The sequence below is a fragment of the Hakea prostrata genome, chromosome 4 (assembly GCF_041222555.1).
Source record: "Hakea prostrata isolate BN-2017 chromosome 4, UWA_Hpros_2, whole genome shotgun sequence".
NCBI lineage: Eukaryota > Viridiplantae > Streptophyta > Magnoliopsida > Proteales > Proteaceae > Hakea > Hakea prostrata.
Window position 1 is genome coordinate 314205 of NC_142603.1, and position 12987 is coordinate 327191.

Genomic DNA, 12987 nt, shown 5'->3' on the forward strand with positions numbered 1-12987 from the left:
CACCAAGCCATCCACAATTTTCCACAGCTTTCAAGGACAGACTACAAAGGAATAGGCTACCCTATTCCAAGAAGGGGAGCTACATTCTTTCGAATCCACCAACAAATTCCTCAAGAAGTACTTTTTCCACCACATGAAGCAGTCCTACCAGGCTTCTTTGACAAGGAAGAGGACTTTGACAACGAGCAAGATCTTAGTGAACTAAGAAACTCATACTCTTGGTCTATGATAAGATTCGAGGCAATGATCACATAAAGAGTTCATTAGAGCCTAGAAAAGCATGTGGAAGAGTCTAAGGCGAAGGTGTAAATTCAAACTAGGGGGCCTCAATCACTAATGGGACAGAAGGAATTCTAGCCAAATTTCCATGTGACTCACTAAATTGTTGTAAGCTCATTATGTCAGAAAAGAAGTCACTTCCTAAGCCCTCTAGTTCTTCGAAACAATTGTAGAAGTCATCATTAAAACTCTTCTCTTGGGGTAATCAACATCCTTAGAAATGCTTTACCACATATTAACATTAGGGAAACAATTTCATTGTTTCCTTAGCCTAAAAACATTGAACTCCAGGGTTGCTCCCAAATGATAACCTTAAAACTACCATTTCAACAATTAATGAGGGCTTTGCTTGTAGCTAAAAAGGGGTGTCCCTAAGATCACAGGAATTTGATCCTTAAGGTTAGTAGTTGGATGTGTGTAAGACAATGACATCCACAAAGAAAACAAATTCTCCTACTTGGATTAAGGCATCTTCAATTACATATTGGGGGAGTTTAATAGACCTACTGGCTAAATTGTAGAGTAGCCGATGTAGGTTTGAGTTCCCTGAGACCCAATTGCCTATAGACTATGCATGGCAATAAGTTAAGACTGGCTCCAAACTCTAGTAAAGCATGATCTATTTTTGTATCACCAATAACACATGGAGTTGTTGGACATCCTAGGTCTTAGATTTAACTGGACTTGTTCGAGAGGATTGAATTCACATTTGTTGTCAGAAAGGCCTTCTTGTGGACATTTGTGATTCTCTTTCGAGTACCCTAGTCCTTAAGAACCTTAGCATAAGAAGGGACCTGAGAAACAACATTGAAAAGTGGAATGTTGACACTCACATTTTTTATTACGTTTTTAATCTTTAAAGTTTTCTTTTTTCGAAGAGTTCTAGATAGTGGTTCAACAAACTTAGTTACCTCTAAAGTAATTGGCTCATCCTCAACTTCTATGAGTTCCTTAGACGAACCCTCATTAGAAGATGATCATTTTTCTCATCACGAGGTCATAATGTTGCTTTTTTCATTAACATGTGACTCGCTTGTTAAATACCCTTTCCCATTTCTTCATGCATACTCATAATTAATTGGCTCTAAGGAAAAAGGAATTGTTTCGACCTAGTTGACCTGATTTAGCAAGTTTGGTAGTCCTTGTTGAATCTGAGTCCTGGGGTTCAACTCAGGTTGGATAGGCATCTTACCTTTTTCTGACTCAGACAAAGCACTTGCAAGGGTGGAAATTTGTGTATCCATATCATGCATATAAGTCTTGAAGTGCTGGAATCTGGATAGTATTTCCATACTCTTCTCTAAGTTAGAGAGACAAGAAAACTCCTGATTATTATTACCTTTTTTGAAACCAGACAGTGATTGGTTTTGTGCAATGGGAGGCATACAAGGTATGATGAGTGGATTTGCAGTCCTAACCAATTTGGCATTTTAAAAATTAGGGACTTAAGGGAGCTAGACATTCTAATTTTGAGAAAATCAATCATTTTGTTTTTTAGGAGCACCAAATTGATTTTGTGTGGAAAAATTGTTAAATCCATTTTGGTTTTGCCCTTGAGTCTATGAAAAGTTAGGATGTTTCCTCCACTTAGGATTTTGCATGTTACCATATTGTTGCCATTAACATTCTCTTATTGGCCTCAATAATTGATAAGGTGTTCTTGAATCACATGTGAATGAGATTGACAACATGCACACATAGCTATAGACATCAAATGTGCTTGACTTGGTTTTGCTTTCACTACAAATTCTCTAACTTTTCTGAAAGATGATCTATTTGTGCATCCTTGTGAACATGACTTTTGACAAAATATCCACTACTAGTCCTTTCACATTCTTGGGTTGACTTCCATTCTATGGTTTTGTTTGCAATGTGTAAGAGGAATTCCCAAGCTCTAGAGTGATTATTGAACGATGTGAACCCAATAGGGCACATACTCTACAAGTTGCTTGATGTGATAATTACCCTCATAGATTATTTGGCATAGATGCCATCATTCTAATTTGTGACGAGGCATTCTTGGAGGAGGCTCTGGAACCTCTCCATCACCTTGGCAGTGGAACCATTGGGTTTTTTCTTCTTAATAAAACTGAATGATGTCATTTCTTTTTTTATTCATCTTTTAAAAAGGAAACAAAATCTTCAAGAATAGGGCAGTGAATTGTTCTTAAGTGGTAATGTGATCTTGAGGTAGGCTATGAAGCCACTTCCTAGCCCGGTCCTTTAATGCAAATGTGATAAACCATAATTTTACAGCGTCTTCGGTGAGTTATTGCATTTTCATTAGGACACAAACATCAAATCCCATAAGAAATAAGTGCGCATCTTAATCTGGTAGCCACATGATATTGAGGTTACATTGACAGATAATGAGGTTTAAGTTCAAAATTGTTACCCTTTGTGTCAAGTAAAAACATATGCACGAGTGTTGTGCAGATCAGGTTAGATTCAAAATTGCTACCCCTTATGTCAAGTAAAAACGTATGAATGAGTGTTGTGCAGATCAGGTTAGATTGAACCTCTTGGGGACTCTTAGGAGGAACCTCTATGACTCCTACCAAGACCCATAAGGAGAAGTGTTATATTCCAGATTGAAAGAACTAGAAGAGCTAGGGGCAGACCTAGGATAATCTTTTGAGAGGTGGTGAGAAAAGATATGCATAGCTTAGGCCTTGTATCTAGCATGGCCTCAAACAGACCTGATTGTAAGGCAATAATCCATATAGCCGACCCCATTTGGTTGGGGACAAGATTTGTTGTTGTTGTTTTTGTAATGTTCCATTGTGTGTTTGAAATAGGTGTAATCGGAGATCTGGGGTTTGTCGGTAACTCTGTTCGATCTAATCATCTGATTTGAGTTCCTTACCCACCCAACTTCCATTCTCTATTGAAGCAAACAAATCGAACACAACTCATAGGTCTTATTACCTAATCCTTAAAAAAGTAATCTGAATGGGTCAAGCCAAAAAAATATTTCGGTCTCTTTTTTTTTTTTTTAAATAACGTTAAGCTCATATTTATTTATTTTAAGTCTTACCCTTCTCGTTTATTACCAGCAGGGATCAGGGTTAACTTCTCACATTTTAAGCCTTGATATCAAGCTTTGGTGACCTCTGTCGGTAAACATACACCAATGGGACCCCATCCAATAGGCTTGTGCAGTGATGCAATCCTCATTGTACAGATTGGACTTTGTGTATATTTTAAGGTTCAGATTGGGCCTCCAAAATCTTATATCAAGGAAAAGAAAGGACAGAGAAGAGGAGGCTTTGCCAGAAATGGGGTTTTTTAATATACAAAATACCGTAAGAAAAGAAGAAAAATCATACATGTGTGTGTGCGTGCAATCAATGGGCGCTACACCACCTAAATTGTGGCATGGACACGCTCAAGGGGGTTAACACCTATCGATCTACTGGTATCGCAGGTATCTTCCATTGGGAGTCTACAATTCTATTGAATAATTGAGAGTATAGAAGCATGCAAGCACACATGATAATGGTAAACAATTAAGCAAACCGACCTTAAGTAGCGATATGCTCTATGGTTAATCCTCTTCGTAATCCACATTACACTACCTGAGTAAGACAAGGCCTAGGGTTGAGTAGCTCCCAAATATGTATGATCTTAATTCAGAATTTGTAAAAAATACACAAGAAACAAAAAAAACAAAGGGGAATTTCGTAGATTAGATTGTGTTGCTAACTCGTTCTAAGTGTTGCCTCCATAAATCTTCTTTAAGGGGGAGGAGATAGGATTTTTGTGGATAGTAAAAACATAACGATTTAATTAAAAGAACGAGAGGGTAGAAAACTACCTCCCCGACCACACCAAAAACTGTCTAAATTTAAGAATAACTGCAAGTGCACGGTATCGTGCAACAAATAGATCGATCACAACGAGGGAAGTTTTCAATCTTGTTCCTTCAACCAATGAAAGATGTGATATCATCTCTTGGAGTAACTTGAATAAAGTGTGAACTACCATGCTGTAGCCTACCCTTGTCACTAGAAGTAGAATATTTAGAGCAGGAAGATTTGTAGAGGAGAAAAAAAGAATAAAATGAAAAGAACAACTTTATTTAATGGAACTACAATTACAATTCGTGAAGAAAAATAATCTGTCTACTGTTTTGAAAATAAAACCCTAACTAAGCATGAAATTAAAGGGAAACAAAACTAGATGCTTATTTGAAAATAAAAGTGTACTAAAAGTTAGCCGGCTCTATGAGGGTCAGTTGAGGAGATTTCTACTAGAGAAGAAAGGCTTTGAGTAGTCTTTATATAGGGTGATTTTTTTTTTGGGGGGGGGGGGGGGCATAATTTTACCTTTTTTTATTTTTATTTTTATGTGGGATTAAACAGAAGAGATATATTCCTAAGCAAAACAGAGGAGGTGCAACGTAAGTATGCACTTGATTTCTTTCTTTTTCTTTTCCCAAACTGTCGCAAGATCAATTAAGAGGGAAAAGGGGAAGGATTGGCGAAAGGCCAAGTGGGAGGAAACAAGAGGGGCAGGGGCTTGCTGCCGCAACAGAGGAGTTTTCTTTGTTTTGGTTTTTTTCCCCCCTCCGGGCCCTCCGGGGGGGGGTTATGCAGGTTTAGGAGAGGGGTTTTGCTGCCCTTGCAAGAGAGGGAAGGGTATGGGTGGTTATGCAGGGGTTAGGGAATAGGGAGGGAATGAGAGTAGGGAAAGGGGATGGGGTTTAGTTACTTGTTGGAGTGGACTGGTACACTCTTAGGTTGCTGTAGAAGGTTGCTAGGCTATTGCAAGAGAGAGCTTGAAGAAGAAGATGACTATTGCTGAAATTAATTCAAACTCAGCCGTGGGGATCCTTCTTGGAACCCACAACTCTGATTTCTCCACTGCTAAAATTGGATATGGGGCCTTTAAATAGCCAACTATGAAGAAGGAAAGATGTTGGATGCAAATTACTTGCTAACAAACTTGGACTCAAATTGGGAATCTGATATGGATGGGAAATTCCTTGACAACTAGCAGCTATTTAACAACTTTAAAGGGGGTCTCCTAAGGACCACTAAAATTAACAAATAAAATAACAATTATCTAGATGGAAAATAATTTCCAACTAGGACTCCCACTTTGACTATGACTCTTTAATAAGTTGACCATAACATAATCAGCTAGAAAAAGAAAAGTAGATCTTGACTCTTGATAGGACATAGAATCTATATGGGCCAATGAGACCCCAAGGAGGGGTGTGATAATGACCAAAATGCCCCTTAGGGCAGTCGGTCTGCCCTAGCTGCTGCATGGCCTGGGGGCTGTTTTGGGACCAATTCTGAGGGATCCTGTGCTTGCTGGATCTGGTTATGTCAAAAGGATTTATTGAAATTTTTGGTCATGGATATGGGGGGTTATTTGTGATATGGAGTTATGGACTGTGGTAGGATGATATTTAGGGAAAAGGTTAAGTTCGGGCTTTGTGGTTAAAAATCATACGCTCTTAAATGATTCAGGATCTTAAGGATACGTAGCCCATCCCACAGGAGATTGATCAATTCCTTAAGATGGGAAACTGGGGTTTGTAGGTGTCAAATTGGGGTGAAACTTAGAGGGATGTACTCAATGTAGGTAATAATAGTGGGATATAAGTCCCCAAGTTTTGTCAGGTTATGAAGGTTCTTCTTTTTGCCTTTTAGGGGTTTGACAAAGTATGCAAATTCATGAAATCGGATGGTCAGAATGAGGTCAAGCGAGGGTCAGAATGGGTTAAGCAAGGATCTAAGGTCACTAGGGTTGGTTGGATGACGTACCTAAAGTTTGGGGCAGATCCAACAATTAGATTGACGCGGGTTTGACCTTGAATTCTTGGGTCTTAGGAACTCCCAAAATTCAAGAAAAATAGAAAAAAGATGCGATAGGAGAAGGGAATTGATATAGTCCGCCAGTACTACCTGAATAGTGCCTTGAGGTTCTAGGTGAAATCAAGCCTACACAACACAACTACGATTGTTTGAAGATCCAAGTTCATCCTTCATCCTGTATCTGATTGACAGAATGAGAACTCCTATGCTTGGATTTTAAACTAGTTGATAAAACCAGAAAGCCTAATGCTTGGATCTTCAAACTATTGATTGAACCAAAGTAAACACGCATAAAGTGATTGAAGGGAAACTTATTTTTTTTCCAATTATTTTTCAAATCTAATCGATGAGGGGTAATTTATAGCCTTATATGAGAGGTCCTACTGAAATTGGGTCTTAAAAACTGATTTAAACTAACAAAATAGAAAGTGACTTAAACCCTTAAAACTAAAATAGAACATAATAAAACGTTTATTCTGCCCTTATATTGTAAAATGGGAGAACTTAGATAATTTGATCAATTAAGCTAATAAACTTATAAACTAATCATGCTTGACTTAAATGCTATACTTTTGGGCCAGTAGAATAGGCACATGATCGCAGATTGTATTAAACAATGGCCCAACACCCATATCTATGAACTTTGGGTTGATTTCAAGTATAGTCCAATTTTTGTGCTTGATCTGCATCAAGAGCTCTTTTGGGCCGAAAATTGGTATCCAACCTATTTCAGCCTTCTAAACACAGTGCTGACCATAGATTTATGAAGGGAGGAAAAAAAAAAAAAAAAAAAAAAAAAAAAACCCTGTAAATATGAGTTCCAGTTCAACCCTGGGTTTGAAATTGTTGTGTTGAAGAGGCGAAGACACTGACTTATAAAACATAAAAGTACACAACGGTAACTTAATATATATATTATATATGCATTAAGGTTTAACTATGGTATATTGTACATCAGCCATGATGACAGGACAAGATTGGAATCATTTTTTCAAACACATATTACTGAATTGGTTTGGTACTCACCAAAATAAAATTTGTTATTTTTTTATCAATATTATAGACATTTGATCCATGAGGAGGAGTTTAGGCATGCAATGAGAGAGTGCATCAGCCAGGTACTCTATGGCTGGTGTTCAGGTGGATAACAGGGAACTGCTTTGGAAATCTTAGTGTCCTTATGGAACTAAAAGTCTAAAACCCTCATTAAGGATGCATAATCGTTCGTTTATTATAGTATATTATTGGGTGTGATTTACTGTGTGGGATACAAGTAGGAGGAAATGCACTCCTTTGGAAGCAGTCTAAAAAAAAATTATGGGGGTTCTAAGACACTGCCTATTCTGTATATTCCTTTTATAATACAAAAATCACTTATCAAATGGAAAATGATAGCCATTTGCTTCCAAGACAGCTAAAAAATTTTCTTTGAGTATATCTGTAATATGTTTTTGTTGAAATAATCATTAAAATGCATTTGAATTTTTTTTTTTTTTGTCTTTGGCCTGCTTTCATTTTCTGTTTATTTGTTTATTAATTGAACTACTTTGCCAACATTGTGAAATATACTACTTTGGCATCATGCTCTTCAAAAGAATGCTTGGCACAATTGTGTAGCTATTATGTTTAGAATTAGGACTGTACTTGTAGCTATTATGTTTAGAATTAAGACTGTACTTTTACATTATCTCAATGAGAGTTATCTTTGCACTGCTCTATTGGAGAAAATACAGAGGAAACCTGCAATTTCTTGGTACTTCTAATTATCTTCAAATCTATGACTAATTATTTCTACAAAGTATTGATGTTCCGTGGATGTTGCCTGCTGATTGGAAACAGGTTGTGAACTTAATACCTTTCAATCCAATTGGTATTACTACTGAATTCAGAACCAGTAATGAGCAGAATGTCCAGAGATTCCAGAGTGTTCTTAGAGGTCTCTACGGGATTCGTACAACGATCCGTAAACAAATGGGTCAGGATATAAATGGTGCTTGCGGTCAGTTGGTGGCGAACATTCCTCAAAAGGGTTTAGTCAGGAGTGATCTTATATCTGACATTGAAGATCTCATATCTGATTTTTCTGGAAACACAGTACACTAATGACTAAAGTCACCCTTCAGGTTGGATGAACTCCACTGTTTTGCTTTTGGTGAATGATGAACTCCATTTTTTATTGTGCTTGCACTGAATTTTCCTCCTCATTTTCTGTTTTCTGGGATTAAATTACCAAAGCTTTACTATGAGACAAATATACAGAAGAACCAATCATGATAATCCTTTTTCACAGCCAAAAATGAAAATTTGTTTAATGTCTTATCCAAAGAAGTCAAAGGCTTTCTGGTGCTAAATTTTAGAAAGAAGAGAAGATTGGCTTATTTTCTTTGTTTGGTTCACTTATCTTAGTCAAGATAGGGTTAAATTTTAAATCCTTGATGTGTATATCAATAAACTTAGAAATTTTGAGCTCTCTATTGTAATGAGTAAATTTTATAAGCCCAAAATTTTGGATTTTAAGACCTATGTAGGATATATAGGTTTAAGTAGTTGGATCCCATTTTCACTATTTATTAATTAATTTCACTTCCACTACGAATATAAGCATTACTGAAATTGATGCTACCACTTAAAATGGAGCCTATAACTCTCAATACTGGTTTCAGAACGAATATAATTTTCACTGGAAATATTAAAGTGATTAACTATGTTTAGTATCTGATGTAAACATTGTGGTATTGATTGCTAGTGTCACTCTTAGACATATTCTAATAGTTGGAATTTGGTAACAAAAAAATTTATAGTTCTCTCAGAAAAGAGTGACCATTGTCTCAATATCTTGTCAGTCACCACAAAATATTTTCTTTGTGCTTTGGTTAACAGAAAATGCTTTATTTTTTGGATAGAGATTAGAGATATTATTTGTTGATCAAGTCAGTGAGTCACAGGTATCAAGCATATTCATACCTAATGATTTTCTGGTGTGCTGGGAAAATGTATAACCTTGATTTGGTTTTCAGAAGTTATTGATATTGCTCAAGGCAAGGTTCGAGAACCTAATCTCGTTGAGATGGAGGAAAAGACAAATTCCTCCCATCTTGACCCAACTCTGTGGGTTTAGGCTCTTTTGGGGCTGGAAACTGGTATCCAGCCCATTTTTAGCCTTCTAAACATAATGGTGGCCCTAGATTTATGAGAAAACAATTGTAAATGTGAGTTCCAATTTGACCATAGGTTTGAAACCAGTGCATTGAAGAAGTAAAGATGCAAACTTGTAAAACATAAAGTACAAAACCATGACTTAATATATATGAATGTGTTAAGGTTTAAACCCAAACAACTATGATATAGTGTACATCAAATATGTTCACATTACAAGATCAGCATAGCTATAAGTTACACCACGAGAGTAAATGATGCAGTGCCAATTTAATGAGTGCTGTTTCTTTGAAGATCTTTTTTAATAGGACCTACAAATATGGGACTGATATAGGGTTTTTTGAAATTTTGGTTATGGGATATGTGGGGCTTTTTGTGATATGGGCTGTTATGGAATGATTTTTTCATGGGTAAAGGTTAAATTAGGGTTTTGTGGTTAACGACTACATGTTCTAAAATGATATTTAGAATCTTAAGGATATTTAGTCAATCCCATGGGAGATATGGGATAAATTCCTTGACATGGGAAATTGGGGTCTATAGGTAGTAGTTTAGGTTGGAACTTGGAGGGTATATATTATATAGGTAATAATATAAAGGTATGATCCTCACAAGTTTGGTGGGATTTGGATGGCTAGCTTGATATATATATAAGGGTTCTTGTTTTAGGGGTTTGAGGGAGTACGGTAATTCAAGAAAATACTTATATCTTAACTCTTAAGATCAGATGGTTACAATGGAGGTCAAACTAGGATCTGAGGTCACTAGGGGTGGGGGATGATGAACTTAAAGTTTGGAACTGATCTAACAATTAGCTTGTCGTAGATCTGACCTTGAATTTTGAGTCTTGAAAAGTCTGAAAATTCAAGAAAAAACGATGATATGAGATGAAGTCCTGGGAATGGAGTGTCAGCCACCAAATACCTTGATGGAGCTTGGAGGATGGAATACTCAGATGGAGATTGAAGGGTGAACTCTGATCTTCAACTAGTCGCAGGTGGAACCTTGCTAATGTTTGGATCTAAGGAATGATATGAAATGGTGAATGGAGTGTAGGCTGCCAAATGCCTTGATGGAGCCTTGATGATGGAATAGTCAAATGGAGAATTACGGCAACTTTGATCTTCAACTAGTCGTAGCCTTGCAGGTGTGTAGGCTTGATTTCACCTCGAACCTTCTTAAGACTTGGATCTTTGAACTAATTGACAGAACCAAAATTCCTAATTCTTTGATCTTCAAATAATTGACAGAACCAATAACTCACGCTCACACAAAGTTCTGGAGGGGAATAGGACCATGACCACACACATAATAAATGAATGCCTAGGTACTTGAGTCGATAGAATAGGACCATGACCACACACATAATAAACGAATGCCCAACACCCATATCTATCAACCCTAGGTTGATTTCAAAGGACTATAGGCCAATTTGGCGCTGGATCTGAATCAGTACAATACCAAAACCAGTAAGGTACTAAGTAGCTCATCCAACTACTGCTTCTCTAGCATCAGCACCAACACCACCTTCACTAGCTCTATTATAGGCAAGGAACTATTTTTCGGCGAAATCACTGGTTTCGCCCCCTGGCGAAACGATATTTGGAGATATCGCCAATATATCGGAAAAATCAAAATTTTCATTTTTTTTTTGTGATTTTTATTCTATTTCTTGCACTTTTTAGGCGATTTCTCCCGCGATTCTATCACAATATTACCAATTCTATCCCAATGATTCAAGGCTCAAAAGTTAATGTGCTAAATGTAATTAGGAGGAGAATCTACATAGAATAATTTATAAATAGGAAGACATTTTATAGAAAAATCTTCAAGATTAATGAGCAATCTTACCAACTATATTCTAGTGATCTAGTCTTCAAAAGTCAACATGCCAAATGTGGTTAGGGAAGAGTATATACATGAAATAATTTATGGAAACAACTTAAATTATGAAGAGATTTTGTAATAGAATAGTCGATTAATCATTCCAACTATGTTCAAATGATTTAAGCCTTAGAAGGTAACACATTAAATGTGGCTAAGCAGGAGATTTAAATGGAAATATTTATAGGAAATAATTTAAATTTACCACATATTTGCATCAAATTAGGATAGGCATCAAATTTGGGCTCAAAATGACCAAAAATACTCCCGAAACTGGTGGGCGAAAATTACCGAAAGTCAACATGCCAAATATGATTAGGGAAGAGTGTATACATGAAATAATTTATGGAAACAATTTAAATTATTAATGAATCTTGTAATAGAATCTTCAGAGTGAATGGATAATCATTCCAATTATGTCCGAATGATGTAGGCCTCAGAAGGTAACATATTAAATGTGGCTAGGTAGGAGAATTTTTAGGAAATAATTCAAATTTATCACATATTTTCATCAGATTAGGATATTCATCAAATATACCAAAATCATTGAGTAAAAATACCGAAAAAATTGGGGGCAAAATATCGCCGAGATCTTGGCGATATTTCATGCGGCGAACCGGGCAAAACGAACGAAAGTTCGTTCCTTGATTATAGGAACAATTTTTGTTTTCATGAGGGTGTATCAAATCAAGATGTTCAACGTATATTTAATAAGCATCCATAGAACAGTGTGAAACATAGATTCTGAAAGAAGGGTGAAAAAAAATCAAACATGGGATGAAATCTCACCTATCTTCAAGATTCAAACCCCGTTAATCTTTATTGTGGATGTTGTAGTAGGGTTGTTGATGAAGACTAGGAAGTGTTCTGAGCAAAGTTCCAGAAAATAACTGGCAAAATAGGCTTTTATAGCGAGGTAGTAAAGGGGCAAGCAAGAGTAAACGAGATCTTGCCAATATCTCGACTCGACGGAGATTTGGTGTTCCTAAAACAGAGGTTGGACGGAGATCTCCATCTGGTCGAGATATTGGAATTCACAAAACTTGCGTAGGATCTCATCTAATCTTTCTAAAAAAACAAGATATACTACCCAGATTTGCATTCTTGAATTTTGGATCAATGAGTTTACAACAATCTCATAGCAGGTTACAAAGTATCATCTTTAGTTTCTAATTCTAATATGTTGAAGCATAAGGTATTATTACTGCATTTTCTTTTAATGAATTGTTTTAATCATAATCCAAAGTTTATGGTAGTGGTAATTGATTGTTGGCTCATGTTCGTGGTAAAAACCTTGAAGTTGGGGGAGGACCTTGACTGCTACTTGCCTGAAGTTCTCTACGCTCCCTCCATAAAAGACCCACTATTCAGCTGCATTATAACAAAAAAATGTAAAGTTGCCAGATAATCTAATCTCATTAAATCTGCAATGTCAGTTAAACATTACAGATTAGTACCAGCATTACCACGTGTCCAGCCCTGCACTGCAGCATCCGATCTAAATGTCCCGAATGCATCCCTGAATGTCTTAATCTAGAACTATTTCTAATACTGGTTAGGTTATTACCATAGAGTTATTCAACGTTACCAATTTCTTTCAAACGAAACTCGTAAGTCCTAACTTGGCAACTGCCTGCCTTACTGCTGCCATCAAATCCGTATCCAATCCAAGTCTTTTGGTGTATTGGTACTTCGGTTTCAAATAATAAGCTGCCCAGTTACTAACGTATTACATAAATAACTATTGCTTACAAGCCTTTTGAAGTGGATGCATGAATAGTGTACACCAATCACTGATGATTTTCAAGAATGTCTTTTTGCCTCTTAAATTTATGTTGTA

At 36.6% G+C, this 12987-nt stretch overlaps 1 protein-coding gene across 4 annotated transcripts in view; it reads left to right on the forward strand.

Annotated features, from left to right (window-relative positions):
- Positions 1-12987, forward strand: part of LOC149016876 (Radical SAM superfamily protein) — a 40485-nt gene that overhangs the window by 21003 nt on the left and 6495 nt on the right. For 3 of the 4 annotated variants that reach the window (XM_089151132.1, XM_089151133.1, XM_089151134.1), the window contains one exon: positions 7947-8230. In XM_089151132.1, the coding sequence (XP_089007258.1) occupies positions 7947-8210 (264 nt within the window). In that variant the 3' untranslated portion in view covers positions 8211-8230. Of the gene's footprint in view, positions 1-3335; positions 3707-7946; positions 8231-12987 lie in introns of those variants that run through there. The other variant, XR_016172731.1, reaches the window with a different exon arrangement.